Below are 27583 nucleotides of genomic sequence, written 5' to 3'. Positions count from 1 at the left end.
TTGACCTTTGGTTTTAGGTTGCTAGGAATTTAGATTCCCAGTGGCGCGGGGAGCTAGCTGTTCTTTAATGTATGAAATGAACTTTGACCACTTTGCAGAAGACACAGCCATCACAGTCATGATTGTCACTTGGGCAGTCTTAAGGGAGTGCTCCAAGGTAAAACGACAATGGAACCAACTCACCTCCTGTCACAACTCTACATACAGCACAGTGGCGGCTGCTACAGAATCTATTGCGATTGTATTCCCTTTGAGTTTTCTTGCAATAGAAGGGACTCATTGCCAGGGTTCTCCCCTTGCCCTCATCCTGGTTCTTCCATGACTCACTACATAGGAGGGAGTTCTGGGCTGAGAAACCTTGCCTTATTTGGGAACCAGTTGGGTTTTTTGTTCATAAACAGAGTGCCTGTACAGCCTGATTTTATGTTGATTGCTTGTTTTTTCATTTACTCTTATTTTAGGCAAGCCATCTATGATGCATTTGAACGTTTTCTGCATAAATACGCTTACTGAGCCTGACTGGGATGACTACCATGCTGAAGGTTATCATACCAGGCATTTTCATCCAGTATTCTTGTATGAAGAACAAGCAGACCTACAGCATCTGGAAATTATAAACTTAGGCGGGATTTCAATTTTGAAGATCAACCAGTTACATGGTTTTCATATATTTGAATAATTTTTAACAGGAAACTTGCTAAAATGTTAACTAATACAGATACTTTTCTGTAGTGTTTATATAAGTTTAATTCTAATTAAATGAATTAGTTCATAGAATATCCAATGACAATATAAAAAGAACCAACGAAATTAAATTTCTCAGTTTAATACTTCCGCTTATATTGTATGAATTTCCAAAAACATTTGAATTCACCTTTTGTTCTATGTTGAAGTTAGTAACCTCATTTTTAGGATTGTTAACTTTAAACTATACTAGTGATTTGTCAAAAACATTTCCAAATTCCATAAGAAACTGAGTCAGCTAATATTGCTTTAACAATCAGAAACTTATGCCAGTAGAGGGAGGAGAAAGCCAGATAATGTGTCCGTGCTTAAATCTCAACCAAGTGGTTTTTTTTTTTTCCAGATGTCATCCAGATAATAATAAGGATTTCCCTAATCCAAAACTTAGGAAGATAATAGGAAGTTTGGCACAGTATATGTATTTTATACCCATGCTATGTTATCAGTATTTGCTTTTTCTGAGAATAACTTTATAGTTGTTGCCAAATATTTTAACACATTTTATTTAAGACGACCCTTACGTAAATTTGAATGGTATATAATTACTGAAAAGTTGTACTTGATTTCTACTTGTTCAGTGCCTGTAATTTAAGCTAAGACTGATATTTTCACGTTGTGATTTTATTTTGTAATTTTAATTTTTAATCACCCTGTGTCGTTTGGTTTTGTTGACTTCTTTTATAGAAAATGCCAAATTAGGTAATTTGTCAAGTTCAGTTTGAATTTTAGTGTAGTTTTATAAGGATCAGTGTGATCAAATTAGTAACTTTTTAAGTTGGAAGAGAAATGGCTTCCTTAATGTGCACAGTTTTAGTAGTAGTTTCTTTGCATGCTTTTCGTAAACATAAAGCTAGAACAGAAAAGCTTCCAAGAAATGTTGTTTGGTTTCAGGGATATTTAGGAAACCTACCAACTCCTAGGGTTGGCTTTGTTTTGAAATGTACCTTGAGCTCTACCAAGTATAAATTAAAACAGGAGTTCTCAGCCTTGCAAGAATATTTGAATGACTATGTGCCTTTACAATTTAAAAAACATTTTCATTTTGCATTCTGCAAAATGCCAGTAAACAAGTCTCACAAAATTACTTGGAAAGCATAATTACCAGTGAGTTTTTAGAAAGAAAGAAAAAATTAAGAAATTTGCCTACTACAGAGATGTGTTAATTATAGTTCTTCTACCGAAGTATCTTTCAGAGATAATGTGATACTTACTATCTATTGGTTGGTATTATTATCTCATTTTCGTATGCAGTGTTATTCAGTAATTGAATTCTTTTGGAAGATTGGCTTTAGTGAAATATAAATTCAAAGATTTTTATTCAGTAGCTTTAAAAAATATATACTTTCTGATTGGTAAAGTGATTGTGCTTCATTTCCTCATTTAATTCACTTAAGATATTAAATTTATTCCCCAGCCATAAAATTTTTTTTCTTGTGCTTTCTTCTCTGCTCATGGATTTTGCATGAAACATAAAATTGCACATTTTTATTACATGAAAGGAAGTCTAACAGGTTTTCCATGTTAATTAAATAATCTCAAAAAAAAAAAGTTCTTTCCAGGAGCTATAAAAATGTTACTTTTTTAGAACAATGTTAATGGGATTTTTTTTACTTGAAAAAATAATTAAACTGAAGTTATGAGAATATTCCCATATTTATAACTAGGCAGATGAACACAAAGATGTATTACTTCCCCAAGGAAGTCCCACCTTGTGTTTTTCTGCTACCCCATCACTACCATGCCATTTTATCTTTGTCTGCCATGATGCAGATCATCTTTGTAAATATTACAGTACTAGAAATTCATATTTAGACCTTTGGTAAAGAAAAGGCTTCTGAATTTCATAATTATCTACTAGTGAACAGACCATTTTAATGTATACAGTTTTCAATTTCTTACTCATGTAATTTTAAAATGTGGTGCTTTCTTGTTTGGGGTGTGGAATTAATACTGTAACTTTCAAATTGATTTGATTTTCCTAATTGTTTATACTGTATATTAAAAGCTTTTTTAAACGTGTGGTTTTGTTTCTTTTACGTATAAAAATCAAGTATTGCATTTTAGTAAATGAAGTAAAAAAAATCCCCTTGGTAAAGAGGGGACAGTAATCAAAGAGATTCCATCTAGGAAAATTAGAATAGTCCCTATAGTCCCTCGCACCACCCTTACTACCACCTGTGAAAAACAGCTTTCCCCTGTATATCTATGCTAGGGTTAGAAGGTTTAGCAGTGTCAGTATTCACGGTAGTTGTTTGTCCTTGGTTTTTGAAAGAGGGCTGTTACATCAGTGAAAAGATGACATGACTTGCAGTTGACTTTGATTTGAGTGAGGGAGCACTGTGCAAGGTCACCAGCCTCACTTTCCTTCCTGAGCCATCTGGATCCAGTGACCTGATATTCATCAGGATGCAGTGGGAGATCCTGGCCATTTTAGGCTAAGGCCTTTGCCTCACTTAGAGTGAGTTTGGAGCTCCACTAGCTTCCTGGATGTCTTCTGAATACAGCATAGCCCTTGTAATTTCAAGGCAGTCACCTCCAAAGCTCATTCTGACCTAATGGCTGTGAAGGGAACTTGACACCTACCATTCGAATGGAAAGACCACTGGATTGGGAGTCATCCAGTCATAGCCACAGAGTTGGAAGGAGCCTTAGTAATCATCTAGCCCAACTGCCCCTTTTTACAGATGAGGGAACTAGGGAACAGAAAGGTTGTTACTTGCTCAGGATCAAATACATAGTAACAGAGGCAAGATAGCAACCGGGCCCTCTCCAAACACTAGAGGTTTTACATTTTATGACACTGCCCCTCACAGTCCAAAATATGGGTTCTAGCTCTGGCCCTGCTACTGACTGCTCGTGTGACCACAAGCACCTCTTCCCCTGAGTTTCCTTAGCTATAAAAACGGGTGTAATAAAGTTATTCTTGCTTCTACCCCAGGGTAGTTCTTAGAATCCAATGAGATATTGGATGCAAAAGCATTTTGGAACCATAAAACACTCTTCAGGTAGGACTTATTATCGATACCATTTGTTTCAGAGATTGACTAAAGAATTGGAAGGCTTTCGGATTAGAAGACCTAATGAAACACATCATTTTGGTGATGGGCTATGACTAATGAATACAGTTTCAGGGATTTTACCGGTGGGGGGAGCAACACAGGCAACTCTACCAGAGTACATTGGTGTCCTTCAGCTCACAGTTGTAGAGATTCTGCTGAATCGCCGGAAAGTTAAGTGACTTGCCCCAGGTCCCTCTGCCCATTTGTCTCAGAGGCCGAATTTGACCTCAGGTCAGCCTGACTCTGCATTACACTGAATTCTGCTACCACCACTCCAACCCTTCCCCTGCTCTCCCTTTCCCTCATGACATTTCCTCTTCTATAGAAGCACTGATTTTTATTTCATATCACATTTATGTGCTTTTGTCCTTTCAGATTCTCCCGAATGGTCTTCAGCACAGGAGGTGTTTAATAAATGTTTGCTGAAGGACAGAGGAAGGCATGCGTGAGCATGTGAACACTTTAAATAAATTAACCAGCATTTGCTCCTGTGTGCCAGCAGGGGGCAACACAAGACAGAGCCATTGAGCAAATGGGACCTTGGTCCAAAATTCAGCGCTTTGAAGATCTGAAAACAACCTTGCCAGCCCGGCTTCCACCAACGTAATGGCCTCTCTACCCAAGGCTTCAGTTAAGAATTCTCCTGATGGAACCAGCCAAGGAAGTCTTTACAGAGAGGTTGGGATCCAAAAGGTCCCCACCCACCCAAGACCGTCAACCAGATGCACCCCTGGGAGTCCATCCTTCCATAATCATGGAATCGCCTGTATAGGAGTTTTCACATTTAGATACAAAAGCTCAGAGAGCAGCTGTATTATAAATATTTATAAGAATTCTAATTGCTTAGTGCTTCTAGGACTGTATTCCAAAGAGATCATAAAAATGGGAAAGGGTCCCACAAAAATATTTATAGCAGCACTCTCTGGTGGCCAAAAACTGGATATCAAGGGGATGCTCATCCATTGGGGAATGACTGAAAAAATTGTGGTATATGAATGTAATGGAATACTATTGTGCTATAATAAATAAAGACTTATATGAACTGATGCTGAGTGAAAGGAGCAGAACCAGGAGAATTTTGTGCACAGCAACGACCACAGTGTGCGAGAGCTTTTTCTGGTAGACTTGGAACTTCGTTGCAAGGCAAGGACTTAAAAGAAATTCCCAATGGTCTTCTAAGGCAAAATGCCTTCCATATCCAGAGAAAGAACCATGGAATTCAATTGCAGAATGTAGCAGATCATTTTGTGTATGTGGGTGTGTGTATTGCATTTTGATTTGTTAGATGATTTCTTCCACTCATTGTAATTCTTCAGCACAGCATGACTATAGTGAAAATGTACTTAATAGGAATGTATGTGTAGAACCTACACAAAACTGTAAGCCGTCTTGGGGAGGGAGGAGGAAGGCGGGAGGGAGGGAAAAATAATAATCTAAGTTACATGGTAGTGATTGTAGAACACTGAAAATACATAAAATTAATTTTAAAAAAAGAATTCTAATTGCTATTGACCTTTCAGGGTACAAAGCATGGAGCAGTGGCTAGCGAATCCATCTCACAGTCAGGCAGAACAAGGTACAAGTCTAGCTTTCAATACACTGTCTGTGTAACCCTGGGCAAGGTATACAGTATTATACATATATAATAAGGTATAAAGTGGGTTTCTTATGCTGATGAAACCCTGCCTTCAAAAATTCAACCTATAAAGACTGTGAAACCTTCCTCACCATCCCTCTGTGAGGAAGGCAGTATCAACCAAGAACTTCACTGTGATGAGTCATGATTACCAATAACAGCTCCTTTTTATATTGTACTTTCTAAAGGGTTTTTCCCAGATGACTTTGGAAAGGAAGCAATTCAGGGTATGGACATTTTACAGGTATTTATAAATGGAGAAACTGAGATAAAAAATGTCAAGTACCATGGACATAACATGGCCCCTTGCTACTTTGCCAGTATTCTCATACTCCACTCCATGTAGTGTTCAATCCTTGGCTTCCTTGCTGTTCCTAGGTCTAAATACTTTTTCTCCCAATTGGGGCATTCTCCCCAGCTGTCCCCCGCTCCTGGAACGGGCTCCCTCCTCATTTCCACCTCCTGGCTTCCCAGACTTTCTTCAAGTGCCAGCTAAAGTTTCCCATTCTACACGAAGCCTTGTCCCATTCCCTTTAATAGTGGTGACTTCCCTTTGTTGATTATCTCCCAATTTATCCTGGATGTAGCTTGTTTGTACGTAATTGTTTGCACATTTTCTCCTTTATAATACTGTGAGCTCTTTAAAAGCATGGACCCACCCATGTACCTTCTTTGTACCTCCAGTGCTTAGTATGTTACCAGGCTCATAATATATGTTTAATAAATGCTAGTTGAATGACTGACCAACACTCATATTGGTAATTAGTAACACAGTCAGCCTTTCAAACCCACTTCTAATTCCTCTTTTAGTTACACCTTACTATCCCTAACCCTCACCAGGATGGATAAGAGCAGAGCAAATCAGAGAACCTCAGGCTCAGGACTGAAAGGGACCTTTTAGGTCCAACTCGTTCAACTTCTAGTCTATTTTCTCATTTTACAGAAGAATAAAGGTCCATAAAGGTTAAGGTACTTGCTAAAGGTCACAGAGGTAGTAAGTGGCAAAGCTAGGATTTAAGTTCAGGTTGTCTGGTTGGATTCTGTTCAAATCCAGCATTATTTCCATTGTACCATACTTGTACATTAGACGACGTATTTCACAGCTTTGTCCAAGATAGACTATGGGGAGCCACACATACACACACACCACCACCACCACCAATGGAATCATAGAACTTTCAAGCTGGAAGACAACTGGCAAGTGACCTAGTGCCAAAACCCCATTTTTCAGAGGAGAAAACTAAGGGACCTTAGATATCACCAATTTCAAGTCCTTCATTTAAGAGAGGAAGATAACCATCTAGTCACAAACTAAAACCTAGGAGGAAACAGAAGCCCAGAGAAGGGAAATTATTTAAGTGCATTTAAGAAATGAGAAGCTCCTTTTTCCATACAATCGATGGAAACGATCATTCTTTATCTCCCCTCCTTTTTGTGGCCAGACTCTTAGAGGAGTTGGCCACACTTTCTGCCTCATCTTCCTCAACACCTATTCCCTTTTCAGCCCCTTGTAGTCTGGCTTCAAAGCCCTTTACTTTACTGAGACTGCCTGGCTTTTCTTAGTCATCCTTGACTTCTCTGAAGACTTGGAAAGCGTTGACCACTTTTTTCTCCTAAACACTTTCTCTTCTCCCAGTTTCCCTGACATTGTCCTGCCTTGCTTGTCCTTCTAGTCCAACCACTCGTCAGTCTGCTCTGCTAGCATCACCTCTCACCCATGAGCATGGCTGGCCCTCAGGGTTCAGTCCTGGGCTGCCTTCACTTCTCTCTTTATGTGCTCCCTCTTCTTGACCTCCAGAGTTCCCATCAGATCTCCAGGAAAATGCCTGCCAAATCTACATGACAGTCTTCCTCCCAAGTACTAGTCCCTAATAGCCAGAGACTTGCATGTTCCATCATCATGTCAAAAACAGAACTTAACAACTCTTCTCTTCTAAACTTACTCTTTTTCCACATGTCCTTATTTGCATTAAAAGCTTCAAGTCAAACAGGCTTGAAACTTCAGATTTATCTTTGACGATTTCCTCTTTCAGCCTCTTACATTAGTTTCCTGTCATTTCTACCTCTTCAGTCTCTCTCCCACCTACTCCTTTTCTCCACTCACAGAGCCATTATCCCATATCAGGGTCTCCTCATCATTCCTCTAGGTTATTGTAATTGTTTCTTAATTATCTTTCAGATTTTTCCTTTCTTCAATATCCATTTTACAGCTACCAAGATAATCTTCTTAAAGCATGGATCTGACCATCTTTATTCTTCTTTTCTAAAACCTTCAATGGCTCCCTATTTTAGTTTAAAATATAAATTCTTCACAATGTTGCTTGAAGCACTATATAGTTTGGTTTTCACGTACTTTACCAGCTTTATACAAATTATTCCCCATCAAGCACTCCTGTGTGTGTTCGTCCTTCATTGCCAAAGAAGACCATGCCATCAGAGAAATAATGACATGACTTGTACTTGACTTTGTTTTGAGTGAGGGAGGGCTGTGCAGGTCACTAACCTCACTTCTCCTCCAGAGCCATCTGAATCCAGTGACCAGATATTCATCAGGATGACTGGAGGTGACCCAGGATGAGGCAGTTGGGGTTAAGTGACTTGTCCAAGGTCACACAGCTAGTGAATGTCAAGTGTCTGAGGTGAGATTTGAACTCAGGTCCTCCAGACTCCTGCACTGGTGCTCTATCCACTGCACCATCTTGCTGCCCTTCAAGCACTCCTAAATTTTAGCCAAACTGAATTGCCAGCAGTAAAGTGAACTTGACATTCTGTTGCCAACCCTCTGCATTTGCATATATCTTTATCCATGTCTAGAATGGACACCTTTTTCATCCCCCTCCTGTCAGCTAGCATTTATTAAGCACCTACTATGTGTCAGGTCCTGAGGATACATATACAACAGGGTTCCTATTGTTCTTCAAGGCTCAGCTAGGCTGCTGTTTCCTGAGACCTTTCCTGGTCCCTCTAATAACTGCTTTTCCTTCTCTGAATGTCTCTGTAGCAAGCAGCCTGATTTCTCCTTTCCCCTTCCACTCCTTAGGTGGGTACAGGGTCCCTGGTAAACCATCAGCTTCATGTTTTTATTACTGCATCTCCACCATGTCACAGAGTGTCTTGCAGATGCCATGCATTTGATAATGTTTCCGAATTCAATTAAATTGAAATGAAGTTCCCAATGTGGTCCCAGTCCAGGCAACTTAGTTGTAAGCAGCCCCCTTTCTGGTATTTGCCATGGTTGTGTATGTGCATGTCTGTTGAACACCCACTAAGTGTCAGATTGCTTGATTCATAGTGCTGCAGCAAGAAAGGAAATCATGATTTCGTTCCCAAATTAGGGGAAACTATGGTAACACGCAAGAGCTTCTTTTCTTGCTAAAGCATTCTGGCATTCACAGCTAATGATTTCTATGAATCAGTAATGTTCCATACTGACAGATGCAGAATTTTGCTGAGTTTCAATTGTTGAATTATGTGGTTGTGAAAATTTGCAAGATATGTATAATCAACTGTGTCAGCCATCGTGGTAGCTAGTATGTGTACTGAGAAAACGAGACTTAGAAATATAGATGTATTTCCCCTTCTTGCCTTCTAGGAGCTAAAGAGAGCTAAAGTCAAAAGAAATTTGGTCTTTTAAAGAAAAAACATTTAGAAAACTTGTAGAACTAATTAGTAAAGGAGTAGGCTGAGTTCAGGGAAGCCACTGAATCTTGACAAGATTTGAGCAACTAAATGGTCGGGAGTGCAGTTGGAACAAGTCAGGTTGATGGGGTCCAGGCTCTGGAAACCCCCTGAACTGAATCTTCCCACTTCATGGGAAGAGGATGGCCTCACTTGAAGCCATAAGCCTTTTGGGATCACTTTGTCCAATTGCCTCTGGTGGCTTCCCATCCTGAATCCTATCAAAATACCCTGAGCTTAGGCTAGCCTGGATTGCCTCCAGCTGTTTCCCACCCTAGATCACATCAAAATGCCGTTTCCTTGGTTCTGACCTCTAGTCAACCCAGTCCCATCAAGACCCTCCTTAGACTCCTCTTCAAGACCCTAAACCCCTCATCCCATCACTCCAGACTACTAGACTACCCCTAGATCCCTCCCACAGTCTTTCCATATATAACATCCTTCTTGTCTCCATGAATGTGCCCAGATTCTATCTGGTCCACTTGTCAACAAGCATCAGGAATGGTGAGACTTCTTAAGAGTCAACCCAATGTGGTGGATCTCAAGTAAACTTCATTTTTCTTTGACTAAAAGAAGGTTTGAGTTGAATTCATTCAGGCAGGTGGTGTTGGTATTTTGGGGTCCCAAGTACCCCAAACTCCAAGCAGGTCAGTAAGCAGTTATGTGCCAAGTACTGTGCTAAACACTCAGGATGCAAAGAAACGCCACAAAACAAAAAACCAGCCTGTGCTCTCTAGAGCTCCCAGTTGAATGGGAGGAGAGACAAGATGCAGGATAAGTTGGAGGGAATCTCAGAGAGAAGACTTCTTGCAGAAGGTGAGACAGGAAAATTAGGAGACATGAGGAGGGAGAGGGTTCCAGTCATGGGCCCACAGCCAGTGCTTTGGGAGGTGGAGAGCATGGAACAGCAGGGAGGTCACCGTCACTGAATTGTAGACTATGTGCAACGTAATAAGTTGTAAAAACAGCCAAACAGGATTGCATATTTGATCCTGGGTATAGTTTCAAGTCACTGATGTTTACTGAACTGGGGAGTGGGGGGAGTGTGACATGACTAGAGAGGCACTTTAGAAACATCAGTTGGACATCTTGGTAGGAAGATGGATGGCACTGGGGACAGACTTGAGGAACAAAGCAGAGGGCTTCTCCAATAGGTGACAGCATCATAAGAGCAAGTCAAGTACGAGAGATGTTATGATGGTAGAACCTGAGGATCTGGCTATTGACTGCAGTTGTAGAGGGAGGAGAATTGTGAGCCTCAGTGACTTGGCAGAATGGTAGTACCCTCAACAGTGATAGGGAAGTTTGGAAAAGGGGAAGGTTTAAGGGAAAAACCAAGTTTGATTTTGGGCTCTTTTGACCTGAAGATGTTTATAAGATAGGCAGTTCTAAATGTCCTATAGATGGTTCAAGATAATACAGAATGTCAGAAGAGAGATTGACAAATTAGAATCCTAAGCATAGAGATGATAGTTGAATCCGTGGGATCTATGAGATCATCAAGTGAAATGGCATAGTAGGAGGAAAAGAGTCAGGCAAACTTGGAGGGAAAGTCTGTCAGGGTTTCTGGTCAGAATGGAAACAATTGCTATTTGCACTCACTCTGAGCCATCAAAACCCAAACAGTGAGTAAATGAGGTTTGGGTTGGGACTTTATTGATCAATCAGTGAGAGCCAGTGATCTGGGTTTAAGGCATGGTCAAGTATCCATTTGAATCCCAATGGGCTTTATCAAAGTCTGATTTTTCACACATAGCTCTATTTCAAGAAATCATAAATGAAATCTTTTGCCTCATTTCTTACCTAGTCTTAAATCACTGAACGGGTGTTGCCTCAGACAAACTGAGACTGGGAAAGACCTTATCTTACAAAGACCAGCGTCTCCCATTACATCTGCTGGTCATCTCCAGTTGTCCTGACTTATGTCTTACCACTGGATTCAGATGACCTTGGAGGAGAAAACACTGTCATAGAAAACTAAAGAGAAGAGGAAAGGATGACCAGTGGTGCCAAAGGCTACAGAGAGATCAAGAAGATTTTTAAAGGATCTTTAGATTTGGCAGTTAGATCACTGATAAATCTGGAGAGTGGTTTCCAAGGAATACTGAGGCTGGAAGCCAGAATGCAGAGAGTTAAGAGAGTGAGAGGAAAAAAAAGTAGATGCAGGGATTAGAGATGGCCTTCTTAGGAAATTTAGCCCTGAAAGAGAGGAGAGAGGTAGGATGATAGTCACGGACAGATCAAGGTTTTGGGGAGGTGTATGGGAGCATTGTGAGCATGTTTACAGGCAGCAAAGCAACCAGCAGACTGAGAGATTGGAGTTAAGTGAAAAAGTAGGGATGATAGGGAAATCTGCTGGAGAAGATGGGATGGAATGGGATCATTTACGTGTACAGTGGTGTGCCTTGGCAAGCAATAGGGTCACCTCTCCATGTGACACTGTGCGGGAGGCGATAATACAGAGGCATCTGAGTTATGTGAAATGAAGGCGGGGAGGGAGCTCTGGCCAAATGGTTTCAGAAACAGGTTGTTGTGGCTTCTAAATGTAAAGAGATTTCACCAGTACTGAAAGGGCTCAATCAAGAAAGTGAAACTGCAGACCAGGGATGTCAAACTCAACAGGAATGAATCCCTTTGGACGGCACACTGCCTTAGAAAACCACAATGACGAATGAATGAATATGTTTTGTCTTTTATTTATTTTAACAGTTCTCACTTCCATTTTAATCTGATTCTACCCACTCTGGGAAGTTTTGCAAGCAACCAATGGGGCACCTCAGCTTGCTGACAACTGTAAATTCTGTTCTACATGTGAACTTCTGTAAAGCTAACTGGAGCAATTCTTGTACCCTAAGATTTCTACATCTAGAAATAGCCTTCGAAATTTCAGTGACAGCTGCTGATATATGTGCTGTGTTCCTGATGGGGTGATGGGTGATGGGACCTAGACGCTGAATTTTCTCATACATTTATTTCTGCAACCCAGTCCATGGGTCTGCCTGAAGCTCTCAGGCTTGGCACAGTCCAGCCCACTTAGACACTCAATAATCCTTTTAACAGTCCTTTCACTGTGGCTCTCAACCACTTATCTCCTTTCATTGTCTGCACCTGGTCCACCCCAGGCTACTTACCACTCCTGAATCCCAGCCAGATCTTTTCACTGACTCTTTTCCCCTCTTTTGTATATAAGTATCAGTCCCATCCTCATCAAATTCACAGATTCCCTAAGAATTTTGCCTGCCATACTGGTGTTATAATAAACCTCTCTACTTCGTCTGAAAGAAGGCTTGCATGGTTGAATTCTTTTGAGGCAGACTCACCCTGTACCCTTACATTTCAGGGTTCCCAGCACCTTTAGCCACAACACTCCCCAGTGGAAAAATACCAATAGCAAAAGATAATTTTAAAAAAGGATCATCATTGAAGAAAAAAAGATCTACATATCCCCCATTTGTCAGCAGTTACCCAAGAGTGGGTAAAAATTTGGACAAGGGTCTTTTGTTTGAACCTATTTCTTAATCAAAGACTAATTCCTAAAGACTGGAACAAATGAGTTTTCTTTTTAGCAAATAAGTGCAGAATTCCATGAAAATACCAATAGAATATAGCAAAATATTATTACCAGCACTTTTTGTGCAAACAAAACAAAACAAAACGGGAAAAGCAGACACTACTCAATTGAGGAATGACGATTAAATTTGATGGAATATCACTGCACTTTAAGTAACAGATGTAAGCAATTCAGAGAAACATGGAAAGACGTATAAGAACTTCTAAGATGCAGACAGAGTCAGAAAAATAAAAACAACTGCCAAAGATGTAAAGAAAACTACTAAAATTTGGCTGAACTTCTTAACTGCAATTTTAGTTGCAGTGAAAAGTAGAGCAACAACTCTCGTTACTGAGGCAGGGAATTGAGTACACATTCTTCTTTTTTTATTAATTTTATTTATTTTCAGTGTTCTACAATCACTACCCTATAACTTAGATTTTTTCCCCTCCTCCCCCCCCTCCAAGAAAGCATACAATTTTATGTAACTTCTACACATACATTCCTATTAATTACATTTCCACTATAGTCATGCTGTGTTGAAGAATTAAAATGAGTGGAAGAAATCATCTGGCAAATCAAAATGCAATACACACACCCACATAAACACACACACACACACACATACACACACACACAATGATCTGCTACATTCTGCGATTGAATTCCACAGTTCTTTCTCTGGATGTGGAAGGCATTTTGCCTTAGAAGACCACTGTGAGTGTTTTTTAAGTCCTTGCATTGCTATGAAGTTCCAAGTCTGCCAGAAAAAACTCTCGCACACTGTGGTCGTTGCTGTGCCCAAAGTTCTCCTGGTTCTGCTCCTTTCACTCAGCATCAGATCATATAAGTCTTTCCAGGCCTCTCTGAAGTCCTCCTGTTCATCATTTTACAGCACAATAGTATTCCATTACATTCATACACCACAATTTGTTCAGCCATTCCCCAATGGATGGGCATCCCTTTGATTTCCAGTTTTTGGCCACCACAAAGAGAGCTGCTATAAATATTTTTGAGTACACACTCTTCTGAAAAGAGGATGTCAATTCAATGAACACTTAGTGAGCCTCTGCAGCTACACTATCACTAGATGCTAGATACACAGGCAAAAATGGAACAATCTGCCTTCATGCCGCTTACATTCTATAGAGGTCAAAAATAAAGGATGGCCCAGAAAGGCTTCCTATTGGAGGCGGCCCCTGAACAGAGCCTTGAGGGAGGCCAAGGACCAGGATATCATGTGAATGTGGGAAGGAGGATCTAGATTCTGGCAAGATCTGAATTCAGAACCCTTCTCTGATATTTCCTGGCTGTGTGATCATGGACAGATCGCTTCACCCTCTGGTGGATGAGTACATCTTCCTGTTTGTAAAATACAGATAATGCCTGTAGTACATAACTCTAGGTGGCTCAGTAGATAGAGCGCTGGGCCTGGAACGAGAAGGCCTCAGACATTTATTAGTTGTGTGCTCTTGGGCAAGTCATTTGACCTCTGTCTGCCTTAATCCACTGGAGAAGGAAAGCGTAAATCACACCAGCATCTTGGCCAAGAAAAGCCCATAGACAGCACTGGAATGCTAAGGTCCACTGGGTCACAAGGAGAAGAATCCAACTGAATGACAACAACAAAAACCTATCCTCACAGAGGCATGAGGACAGGATGAAATAAGATAACATACAGCAGGTTATTATATTTCTAGGGCTCAGTTGGTTCTGTCTTTACATATAAACTTCCTAACTCTGAGTAAAAAAAAAAGGAAGAGTAGAAAATGAAGGAAAAAAATGAAAAGATTCTTGGTTGTTTCTTTACCCATCAGACGAGGAGTCTTCCATCTATCTCTGTCCCATAGCTGAGAAACTACTATATTCTCTACTACCCCCTACTTCAGAAAAGGAGAGGCCAAACTGAGAAAATCAAGCCAAAGAGTTCTCTGCCCAACCAGGATGAGAAAGCATGAGGTCAACAGAAAGACCCCAAAACACCTAGGTCTTGAAGACTTCCTGACTTCTGTCAAGTCAAGTCACGTCGTCTTCTTGTATTCCTAAGATCCAAGACCTGGTTGCTTAAATCCTCTAAGAGTGAGTTTAGTTATTTAATTATTAAACAGTGAACAACTTTAGCAAAGCTGCAGGATATAAAATAAACCTTCAGAAATCATCAGTATTTCTCAATGTGATCAATAAAATATAGCAGGAAGAGACAGAAAGATAAATTCCATTTAAAATAACTACAGAGAATATAAAACACTTGTGAGGGTCTACCTGTCAAGTCACACACAGGAACTATATGAATGTAATTACGAAACATTTATTGTATAAATAAAGATAGATCTCAATTATCAGAGAAATATTCATTGATTATAGGTATGTTAAGCCAGTAGAATAAAGACAATATTACCTAAATTAACTTACTTATTCAGTGCCATATCAATCAAATTAACAAAGGACTACTCTATAAAAATAGAAAAATAATTCCTCTAGGAGAACAACAGGCCAAAAAATAACGAGGAAATCAATGAAAACACAGTGTCATCTACATTGCTAGCTCCATTGGTTGTGGATGTCCAAGAAGGCGAAGGCCACTTTCCAAAGAATGAGCCATCTCCAATCAAGAGCATTCTCTGTTCATAACAGAAGGCTGACTCCATAAGCCAGAAATGCAGGACTGGTTCAATATTGGAAAAACATAAACATAACTGACCATAGTAAGAAGAAAAGCAACAAAAAAATCACATGATTTCAATCAATGCATAAAATACAATGCATTCCTATGAGAGACACTGGAAACCATCAAGATCAATGGACCTTTCCTTAGTATCTACCTAGAACCAGAGCCAGCATCATCTGTATCGAAGCTTTCCAATAAGATCAGGAATGAAACAAGGATAGCCATCATCACCATTCAATATTGTACTAGAAATGCTAGGTAAAAGCAGTAAGACAAAAAGAAATGGAGGGAATAAGCATATGGAAAAGAGGAAACAAAACTGTAGCTGTCTGCAGATGATATGGTAGTTTGCCTACAGACCCCTCAAGAGTCAACTAAAAAAATAATCAAAACAATTCACAATCTCAGGAAAGTTTAGAATACAAAATAAAGCTGCAGAAATTGTCAGCATTTCTGTACATGACCAACAAACTCTAGCAGGAAGAAGTAGAAGGAGAAATTCTATTTACAATAACCATAGAGAATGTAAAATATCTGAGAGTCTACCACATCACACACTGGAACGATATGAACACAATTACAAAGCACTCTTTGTATAAATAAAGATAGATCTAAGTTACTGGAGAAATATGAATTGCTTATGGGTAGGCTAAACCAGTATAATAACAGTGACACCACAACCTAAATTCATTTGTGAATTCAACGCCACACTGATCAAACTACCAAAGGATTACTTTATATAGGTCAAAAAAATAATAATAGAACTCATCTAGAGGGACAAAAGGTCAAAATATCAAGGGAATTAATAGAAAAAAATGGGAAGCAAAGGGGCCCTGCAGTACCAGATCTCAAACTATACTACAAATCTGTAATCATCAAACAATTATATACTGGATAAAAAATAGAAAAGTTGATCAGTGGAACAGATTAAGCACACGTATATGGAAACAATATATGAAGCACACTAACCTAGTATTTGATAAACCCAAGGATCCCAGTTTTTAGGACAAGAACTCACTATTCATCAACTAATATTGGGTAAAATAGAGAGTAATCTGGTAGAAATTCGGTACAGACCAACATCTCACACCATTTAACAACATAATTTTAAAATGGGTATATTGTTGGGGGTGTAAGCTCAGTTTTCATGAGGACGGTCTCGGGCAGGTAAAGGTGAGGACTTCTAAACCTCAGAGCTCTCATGAGGCCCCCCCCAGGGAACAGCTGGGGATTGAGGCGTGAAACATGGGCTATCTCGTGCATTTCCACCTCTTCTCAGTGGGAAACTTGCTGGGGAGAGCATCCTACCCTTGAGATTGGCCCGTGGTCTGAGCATACCTGTTGTTGACTAGCTAGGGGCTGAGAGCACGCACGGTATTCACATGTAAACTATGGGACAGGAAAGCCTGAAGGCTCTCTTCTGGATACGGAGTCCCCTCTGGGGGCTCTTCGAGCTGAGGGGCCTTTGGTGGGAAGAGGGTCCCCCCCCTCTTCCGCTCCCATCCTCTTGCTGTATGATCCTTGCCCCTTGGGAGGAGGAGGATTCCTCTCTCCTGAGGAAGAATTCACCCTGCACATGTAACTAAGACCCTGAATAAAGCCTAACCCTTGTTCGACTCTGGAAAGTCTCTTCTCTCAACACGTTTATCCGGCTGATCTCCGAAGACCTGCGACAGGAAAGAAGGCTCGGGTAGCCCTTCGGCCTCTAGGCCGAACAGTATGTGATTTAGACATAGACTGACCTCATGAGGAAATTGTTCCTCTCTCAGCTTTAGATAAATTTACAGAAAGATAACAAAAGAAAAAATACAGAATTGAACAACAACAGTCACTCTTTCCACTATTATTTGATATAGTTCTGGAAATGTTATCAAAGATGTAAAACAAAAAAGAAATTAAAGGCATAAAGATGGGTAAAGATAAGACATAACTTTCCCAATTTGCTGATAATTTGGCAACGTATCCTTGGAAAATCCTAGGAAATTAGCAAAGATACTAATTAAGACAATTTCATCAGCAAAACATCAGGCTTCAAAAATCAAGTGCATTTCTGTATAACAAATAAATAGGTAAATAAATGAACAGACTGATTCATTAATAGAAAGGGAAATCCATTCCAAATAATCTACCAAAGCACATAAAAATATATATAGATCCAATTACAACACATTTACTAAAGAACAATTTAAATAACTGGGGGTATATTCAGTGTTTATGACTGGGCCACAGCAATGGAATAAAAATGACCACTACCAAAATTAGTTTACACTGCTAAAGTTTTTCTAGTCAAATTATCAAAAGGATTCCTTGTAGAACTTGATAAAGTAATAATAAAGCTCATTTGTTAAGGGATCTAGAACATGAAGGGAAATGATGAAAAGAGGCAGATGAAGGGGGAATAGTATCTCCACATCTTAAACTATATTATAAAGTAGTGGTCACCAAAACCATCTGCAATTGGTTTAAAAAATAAGTAGAACAGTGAAATGGATTAAAGGGAGAATCAGAAACAGCGGAGCTCAATGACTCAAAGTTCAATGAAACAGAAAACATAAATTACTTAGGAAAGAACTCCCTATTTGATAAAAACCACTGGAAAAACTAAAGCAATCTGACAGAAATTAGGTCTAGACTGACACCTTATACTGTATTCCACAATACATTCCAAATAAACATGTGACCTCAATATAAAATAGAAATATATTTCTATGTAGAAATAACAGTATTAAATATGAATATTAAAAATTAAGAGAATCCGATGATCTACTTCTCACAGCTATGGGTAGGTTTATTCTTAACCAAAAAGGGAATAGAGGTAATCATTCAATTGTTTCAGCTGTGTCTGGTTCTCTCTATTTGGGGTTTTCTTGGCAACGATACTGGGATAGTTCACCATTTCCTTCTCCAGCTCATTTTAGAGATGAGAAAATTGAGGCAAACAGGGGCAAGTGACTTCCCAGGGTCACATAGCTAGTCTGAGGCTAGATTTGAACTCAGGGAGAAGAAACTGGTCCTCTGTTCACTATGCCACCTTGTTTCCCATATAAATGCAATTACAATGGATAAAATAGATAATTTTTACTATTTGAAACTGAAGTTTCTGCACAGACGATATTAATGTATCTAGGACAACAAAGGAAGCAATCGAATGGGGGAAAATCATTGCATCAAATTTCTTAAAGTGTTTGGCATCCAAACTATATAAATAATTGACAAATATACACACTCATGCTACCAATAGCCATTTCCCAATAAATAAGAATACGAACAAATAGTTCTCAAAACAATTGCAAAATATTCCCAATCACATGGAAGAATACTCCAAATCACTAATAAGAATAATAATTTAAAAAATCCTGTTTTACCTTAAATCCTCCAAATTGGCAAAAATAATAATAAAAAAAGGCAACAGCCAGTGTTGGAGGGGTTGTGGAATGATGGGAATAATAAAACATGGTTTGTGAAACTGCAAAATGGTACAACTATTTTGGAAACAATTTGGAATTAAAGGAAGGGACTAGAATGTCCATACCCTTTCAAGATTCAATTGCTGGCTTATATTCTAAGATGGCCATTGATAAGAAGTCCTCATATACACCAAAATACGTATGGTAGAACTTTTTGTGGTAGCAAAGAATTGGAAACTAAATGGATGCCTATCAATGGGAGAACAGCTAAACAAATCGTAGTGGGTGAGTGTAATGGAATATTATAGTACCATGCTGTAAGAAAAACAGAGCATGGAAAGATCTACATGAACCGATGTAGAGTGAAGTAAACAGAGGAAAGAAGACAATGTACACCATGTTTACCACAATGGAAAGAACTACACAAACCCACAAATAAAAAACAGATGGTGCAAAATTACAAAGAACAAGCCCGTCTCAAAAGAAGACGTATGACTGGACCCTACCATCTCACTTCTTGGAGGGGGCAGGAGGTTCACGGGTGCTGTCCGTTGTACACGTTCTCAGACTTTCCATGTAATGCGATGATTTCTTCCTCTTTTTGTTATTCTGTATTTGTGTAGTTACTGGATCTTTGAAGAAACAAGCTTTGTCTACTTTACCGCTGTACAAGAACATCACAGCTTTATTTAGCCAAATCATAAGACGAACAGAAAAGTAAATACTTTGTCAGATCAAACACCTGAAAGATCATTCAACTTCTCACGGCAAAAAGCATCCACATGACTCATTAAATTTACCACATTACTAAAATAGAAAGTAAACAAAGCACGTTTACAACTTGGTTCAAGACTCTATGAAAATAAGATAACTGGCCAGGCTGAGGAAAATAGGACAAGATGGAGTAAATAAAAAGGCAAATAAATGACTCCACTTAGCTAGGACTACATTAAGGCATCAAAGGCTCATTTCATGTTATCACAGCAGGATGCACAGTGAAGGAAGCAACAGAAAAAAAGGAAATGTGTCTAGGTCATCTGGAAGCCCCTTTGCACGGTAAAACAGGCCCCATTCAGCCATTCCATTACGATAACCTTTCTGATCTGCAAATCTTAGGCCAACAGAGTACGACCTAACATAGTCCTTTCAAAAGGACTCTGGAAGAACTCAGATCTGTAAGTAGCCTGAGAAGCACAGTTCCATCTCCCAAGCTTTTTATGCTCCTCAGTTCGTGAACCTATATTTCTGCCATCAAAATGGAAACACTTGATTTATACTTGAAAAGCAGATCTTGCAATTCCAGAAGACTCTTGATAGAAAATGGTACCCACATCCAGAGGAAGAACTATGGAGTCTGAATGCAGATCGAAGCAGGCTATTTTCTCTTTTTGTTTTTTGGGGTTTTTCCCTTTTGTTCTGATTCTTCTTTCACAACATGACTAATGTGGAAATACAATATATAAATATATTTGTTTAATATGATTGTACAGGTATAACCTGTATCAGATTGTATTTCATCTTGGGGAGCGAGGATGGGAGGAAGAAAAAAATTTGGAACTCAAAATCTTATAAAAGCGAATGCTGAAAATATCTATCTATATCTAATATTTATACACAAATTTGTATACACGTACCTATATGCATACATACATACATATATGTCTTTTTTTTTTTTAAAAGAAGAAAACTAGATCTTGGATCAGTAAAGACATTCTAGATCTTTCTGAGGGAAAAAAGCCAGAAAACTATTATTAGAAAACACAAGAGGCTGGTATATCTCTTTTTATAAGATTCAGTGATCCTGCATGTTGAGAAAATTTTAATGAATGACTCCATTTCCAGATTTAGGCCAGAACAAAAATCAGAAGGGACCACTTCTTATGTTCTACAACAGGAACATAGTAGGCCAAGGTTAGGAAAACCTGCTTCACACTATGAGAAGGACTCATCCAAGAACTACCTAAGCTAAAAGGAATGTGTTTAAGTAATTGAGAGGAATAAGGGCATCCCTTTGTGATCAAACTTTCTTACACTTCAAACATGCTTGATTGCTTTCCTTTCCTTTACTATCTTGGTAAGGTGATGGCTAATTGCCGCCATTCACTACTTCACAGTTTCTTTATCCTGTAGCGTGACTTAATCTAGCACTGAAGAAAATATTCAACTTTAAAATAAATTTTTCTCTAAGCTGAGGTATTTTTCATGCCTTGTAAATAAGCTACTGTATGTGTTTGTGGACTCTGGATTAAGAAGCTCAGTACTGAGCTACTCGAATTACAGGAAAAAGTTAAAAACAAAAAATAAAACCCAATCCCTTTGGGGATATGGTGGTGTTTAGGGGGAGAGAGGTGAGGAGCAAGAGAAATGCTAGACTCTGGATGTTTGAGTATAATGTTACATACCTCCTTAGAGAACAAATACTATGTTTGAATCACCAAAGTGAGCTGAGGCCAGAACTTTAGAAGACAGAGAGTACTCACTTATTTTGTGAGGTTCCTCTTTACATTCAGGGCAGATCCTCTATATCCTGATCCAAAATGATTCGGCTGAAAGGGCTGAAGCCTCTTCTCAAACTCTGGGGCTTTAGGGGTTTTGCTGTGGTAAGTTGAGTAAAGGGACCTGCCAAAGTCCCCCAACATCCCAGCTATGGCAAGCTCAAACTCTTGAGTAGGCATAAAAAAGGAGTTGGTTAAAAATAATTGGCCCAGACACATCCTCAGTGACATTTTCTCCCCAGAGATCTCTGTGGAATAAGGCAGGTACAATTGCCAGGCCCTGGAACATGCCAAGTTATCTTGAACTGCAGCCGAGGAGGTCAAAGTTCTCTTGCTTCTCTGTCCCAGACTCCTTCTCTACCATGTTTGTCTGGGGTTGAATTCAGTGCCTGGCATAGAATGTTACGATCCTTCTGCCTATCATTCACCTGAGGGAGGCATCCACAGCAGGTTATCCCATCAAACCCAGATTGGCCCACAACCTGAGGTTCTGCCTGCCCTCTTCCTTTCCCAACAGTTTTCTTCTTTCCAAGAGTCTCACCAAAGCTTCTGGTTATGAAGGTGTAGATTGGCTACTGTGATTGTTTAAATATCTCAAGTCCAAATGTTCCATCACTAGTAGATTCCCACCCCTTGGCACATCTATCACTTTCATGGATTTGGGCACTTTAACTTGTTCATTTGCAGGATAGTAAATAAACTTGCCATTTCACCTTCAAACATTTTTTGGCCTCTGATCTGTGATTCATTTTCACAGATACCCGGTATCTGGAGGTGTCTTAACTCTGGCTCTGCTTTGGCCATGGAAAATGAAGATGTTAAAAGAGTTAAACAGACCTTGAGGAAAGGCACGGACTCATGGGAGCTCTCTCAAATTTCCCTACAAACTTTAAAACAATCCCTCAAAATTAAATCTGGAGTGCCAGAACCAACAAAAGGATGAGAGGTGAAACAATTTTCAAACCCAAAAGAACTTAGAAAGTTGGCAGGAAAGGTCTGTCCCACTAGGGTGCTCCTACAGCACAGGTCACACCCCTGCAAACCAGCAGTAGGCCTTGGGGGCAACTAAATCAGCAACAGAGGTTTCCAGAGCTATCAGCCCAGAGATAGGTGATGGGGTTTGTCAACTGTTCAGGAGAAGAATACAGGGACCCCTTCTCTGGCACTGGGTGCAGGACTCTGTTGCATTGAGTATTTGTGGTTCCAGGACACAAATGTGGTTCCAGGGTGAGGAAGAGGGGCACTACAGACTAGAGTGTGGAGCTGTAGGAGGGCAAGGGCTCTAGTCACACTTCCAGGGGAGAAGAGTGCTTGTAGTTACTTGCAGGCAAGAGCACAAACCAGGAGAGCAGTGACTACATCTCTCCTTAGATCATTCCACCTTGGAAGCATCAAAACCCCAAGAACTAGCTCTGAAAACAGCAGCAAGAAAACCTTTAGGTTTCAAACGTATGCCTTCCATCCCAGGAACACAGACCAACTTTAACTTAAAGTTAAAAGTCAAAAAATAGGCTAGAAAAATGAGCCAACAACAACAGTAACAAAGACCATAAAACCTGACTATAAAAAGTTATGCTGTCAGGGAAGATCAAAACAAAACAGTTACATCCAAAACCTCAAAGAAAATTGTGTACTGGTCAAAAAAAGAACTCCTAGAAGAACTCAAAAAAAGGATTTTAAAAATCAAATAAGAAAGGCAGAGGAAAAATTGGAAAAAGAAATGACAGTGATGCAAGAACATCATGAAAGAGTCAGCAGCTTGATAAAAGAGGCACAAAAATCCACTCAAGAATTCCTTAAAAAGCAGAATTGGCCACATAGAAAAAGATGAACAAAAATTCACTTATGAAAAGAGCTCTTCAAAAGGTAGGGTTCACCAAATGGAAATGGAGGTACAAAATCCAACTGCATAAATTCCTTAAAAATTAGAATTGGGCAAGTGGAAGCTAATTATTCTACGAGACATCAAGAAAATGTGAAAGATGTCATCAGAAAAACAAATGACCTGGAAAATAGAGGAGAGATAATTTAACAACTATTGGATTACCTGAAAGCCATGATACAAAAAAAGATCCTAGACACAATCTTTCAAGAAATTATCAAGGAAAACTGCCCTGATAGCCTAGAATCAGAAGATAAAATAGAAATTGAAAGAACCCCCTGATCACCTCCTAAAAGAGATCCCCAAAGGAAACCTCCCAGGAATTTTATAGCCAAATTCCAGAGCTCCCATGTCAAGGAGCAGATATTACAAGACCATACATACATAGTTGCCAGAGAGGGAAGCACCAACATCTGGGTTTTCAAAGCCAGGGGTTTCCTTAGAGGCTTCCCAGAGTCTAGTCTGACCAAACAAAATGGTTCCAGTCAGTAAACTCCAAAGTAAAACCTCACCCTCAGAGTATTTATACATTTTTTAGAGCCAGAGGGCATCACAACCCTTGAGAACCAGTGCCTCTTTAGAAACTTAACAAAAGGTATGGGCCTTCATATAAATCTTCCCCAATCAAACTCCCCTTAATGGGCAGGCCCATTAACTGGTGGGGAAGATCTTTAATCACATTGAAAAAATTAACAATAAAAATACATGTACTCTTTCTAGTTAAAGAAACTCTTGTTTCTGTACTTTAATCCTAGTAAAGACTCTTAGTCGATAAAGGCAAGATACAATCAGAGGCACTTGATCATACTAAAACAATAACAGCAAAAGATCCTACTTTGCTTGTCATCACAGAGATACAAAAGGCCTGGGAAAGATGCAAAGCGGATATACTCAGGGTTCAGGATATCACTAACGATGACTTTGGCCCAAAAGGAGCCACAAAACAATATCCTCAGGGTTATTTATAATTCAAAAAGCAAGCAGTGTAGTCAAGCAGAAAGAATGAAGGATAACAGCCCAAGGTCTACATGGAAATGCAAGAAGTATTAAAACATAATAATAAAACAGTAATAACCAAAGTAGAGTCCTCAGTGTGCTGGAGGCAGTTGGATGATTTACGGCATAGTTTGCTGGAACATTGAGTCAGGAAGGTCTATATACGAATCAAGCCTCAAAATGCTCACTAGCTGTGTGACCCTGGGCAATTCATTTAGCTTTTCAGCCTCATTTCTTCATCTGTAAAAAGGAGTTAATAATAGCACCTAACTTACCAAATGAGATAAATATGTAAAGTTCTTTGCACACAATCATTTGGTACCGATCATAAAATAGAGAGCTTGATCAGTGGGACACATTGACTGTGGAAGCAAAAGAACCTTGCAGTAGTCTTAGAAAAAACCAAGGTTCCCATTCCTTTATTTTTCAACTGACTGCCTTCTTCATCATGCCTCCCCATAGACAAAATCCCTTCTTCTCCCTAACACTCAGTTCCTTTGAAACTTCCTTTTTGTGCTGCCTTCTCCTATTAGATTTTAAGGTCCTTGAGGGCAACAACTGTTTCCTTTTCATATTTATATTTCCATTGCTTAGCACAGTTCCTAGCACATAGTAGACGCTTAACAAATGTTTACTGACTGACCCAATCTAATGGGGTAAGTAATCACAATCTGATAAAAACTTATAGGAAAACTTGATAGCAGTTTGGCAGAAATTAGGTTTAGACCAACATCTCACACTACACGCCAAGATAAGCTCTAAATGGATATATGATCTACATCTAAAAGGTCAAATCACAAACCAATCATAGGAGCAAAGAAGAAATTGCCTTTCAAACCCATGGATAGGGGAGGAATTTCATTACCAAACACGGAATATAGAGGATCAGAAAAGATAAAATGGAGAATTTTTATTATATAAAATTTAAAAGTTTTTGTACAAAAAGATCTGATTCAACCAAGATTAGAACGGAAAGTTACCTGGGAGGAAATCTTTAAATCATTCCTCATATAAAGGTCTCATTTCTAAGCTACATAAGGAACTGATGAATATTACAAGAACGTGTGGGATGGTGAAACCCCAATTCAAATTGACTATTCAGAGGCTTCTCAAAGTACAAACAGAAAGTCCTTTATTCGGTTCTTGCAAGGAGTAGATTGGAGGAGGGGAAGCATTTTACAGAAATAGATGCAAGGTTATATAGCAGAAAACCACAAAACTCCCCTTACCCTTTTGGTCAAGAGCCTGAGCTAGCAGTCTCTATTTCAGAAATAAGGAAATGGGAATCAGCAAAACTGGGGAGAAGGGTGACAGACAGTTTCACAACCTCAAGTTTCCCCATATCATATGATTTTTGATAAATTGAAACTCAGTCATTATGTCTGCTTTATTTTAGACTTAGGTCCCTGAAAAGTCTTCACTGACTTATCACATTCAAGAATAAGAACCATTTGCCAGTTGATAAATTGTAAAAAGATGTGACTAGGCAATTCTCTTGAGAGGAAATCTAAGCTAGCTATAATCAGATGAAAGGAAAATGACAAATATTGGAGAGGAAGGGAAAGGAAAGAACATTTTTAAATGCCTACTACGTGCCAGACATTACACTAAGAACTTTATAAATATCTCATTGGAGAGGCTGTGGGGGAAAAAAGAACACTGTTGGTGGAACTTCAAATTGGTCTAGTCCTTCTGGAAAGCAATTTGAAGTCATGCCCCCAAAGTCACTAAACTGTGCACACCTTTTATCCCAGTAATACTACTCCTAGGCCTATACCCTTCTAGTAAGAATATTCCACAAAGAGAGCAAAGAAAAGAGGAAAAGGATCTTTTGTATATTTACAAAAAAAAGAAGTTACAGTAGACTTTTTTGGAAATTAAGGAGGTGCCCTTCAATTGGAGAACTGCTAAAGAAATGATCGTATATAATATATAGATACGGCTGTGCTATTTGAAACAAAGAAGCTTTCAGAAAACCATAGGAAGACTTGTATGAACTGATACGGAGTGAAATGAGCAGGACCAGGAGAACACTATAGTATACTATAGTAATGAACCATTTTTAAAGACTTAAGAACCCTGATGCATTCAACGAGCAGCCATGACTCCAAAGGAAGCATGATGAAAACTGCTACCTGTATCTTGACAGACTAAGAGGCTTCACGTGGCACACATTGTGGGGCATGGCAAGTTTGGGAATCTGTTTTGCTCGACTGCTTACCTGTTTCAAGGTGGCAATACCAGCTAAGACGTGGGAGGGAAAGAAAAATAAATGTTTGATCGTGGAAAAAGACGTAATTTTAGCAAACCGAGATGCTGGTAAACTTTCGAGTGCCATATGCCATCTATTAGCAACCACAATGAACTCCTCCACGGAAAACACGGACAAGAAGGGCAGAAGGAGAGAGAAAGCGTGGACGGTTCCGTGTGGGCCTACAGATAACAAAACAAGCTCCTTAATCACTGAAGGGGCACACTGGGGCAGCGGGCATAGAGACTCAGTCTGGAGACTCACAGTCTCTGGGGTAGGGTAAGGGGAGGACAACCCTGCACCATCCCACCCACAGGACCTCCAAAGCTTCCAGGCCGTCTCTTTGCAGACTAAAGACCACTGTTCAAATGTGCGCATTTTTACATGAATCCTGCTTTTCCAGTTTGGAGCGGGCTGGGTCACAGTTCTGCCATGTGGTTAAACACCCCCGAACCCCAGCTGAGACCCAGCTCACAGCTCTGCCAGGGAGGCCTCGGGGTCCCCGTCTTCTCCGCATCCCCTCTGATGTCTGTCATCTCCCTTCACCTGACAGCTGTCAGATGGCGCCTCAAGGGTGTTCTGGGCTTCTCCGGTCATCCCTGATTCCCAGGATTTCTTCCATGATTATGGATAACTTTGATTCCTTTAAGTGAGAACTGCTGGTTCATGTCCCGCGACCATTCGTCAATGGGGAAAGGACTTATGTTTTTATAGATGTGACACGTGTACATGCATGCTTGAGAAGTGAGGTCTTCATCAGCTAAACTTCACCTAAATTGTTCTGTTTCCTTCCATCCGGGTTTTCTTCCTCTTTATTCTGCTCTATCTCTTTTCAGCCCGTGTACTCTCAAAAGCGCCCTGCTGCTGAGCATCCCACTCCCCCACCTGCCTCGCTTCTATCTGCCCCCCTTCTGTCTGCCCTCTTCTGTCTGCCCCCTCTCTCTGCCCCCCCCTCTGCCCCCCTCTCTCTGCCCCCCCTCTCTCTGCCCCCCTTCTGTCTGCCCCCCTCTCTCTGCCCCCCCTCTCTCTGCCCCCCTTCTGTCTGCCCTCTTCTGTCTGCCCCCTCTCTCTGCCCCCCCCTCTGCCCTCTTCTCTCTGCTCCCCCTCTCTCTGCCCCCTCTCTCTGCCCCCCCCTCTGCCCTCTTCTCTCTGCCCCCCCTCTCTCTGCCCCCCTCTCTCTGCCCCCCCTCTCTCTGCCCCCCTCTCTCTGCCCCCCT

The 27583-nt window shown here is 40.0% G+C and overlaps 1 protein-coding gene and 1 pseudogene across 5 annotated transcripts in view; one reads left to right on the top strand and one right to left on the bottom strand.

Moving 5' to 3' along the window:
• Positions 1 to 2763, top strand: part of ABHD18 (abhydrolase domain containing 18) — a 42875-nt gene extending 40112 nt beyond the window's left edge. For all 5 annotated transcript variants that reach the window (XM_072624571.1, XM_072624573.1, XM_072624572.1 and 2 more), the window contains one exon: positions 462 to 2763. In XM_072624571.1, coding sequence (XP_072480672.1) covers positions 462 to 679 — 218 coding nt within the window. In that variant the 3' untranslated portion in view covers positions 680 to 2763. The remainder of the gene's footprint in view (positions 1 to 461) is intronic.
• LOC140514787 (ketosamine-3-kinase pseudogene) lies at positions 2341 to 26460 on the bottom strand (annotated as a pseudogene).
• Positions 26461 to 27583: the final 1123 nt, after the last annotated feature.

The sequence above is a fragment of the Notamacropus eugenii genome, chromosome 7, assembly GCF_028372415.1.
Source record: "Notamacropus eugenii isolate mMacEug1 chromosome 7, mMacEug1.pri_v2, whole genome shotgun sequence".
Lineage (NCBI taxonomy): Eukaryota > Metazoa > Chordata > Mammalia > Diprotodontia > Macropodidae > Notamacropus > Notamacropus eugenii.
Note: the sequence above shows the minus strand (reverse complement) of the source record. Positions and strands in the feature narration are given on the sequence as shown.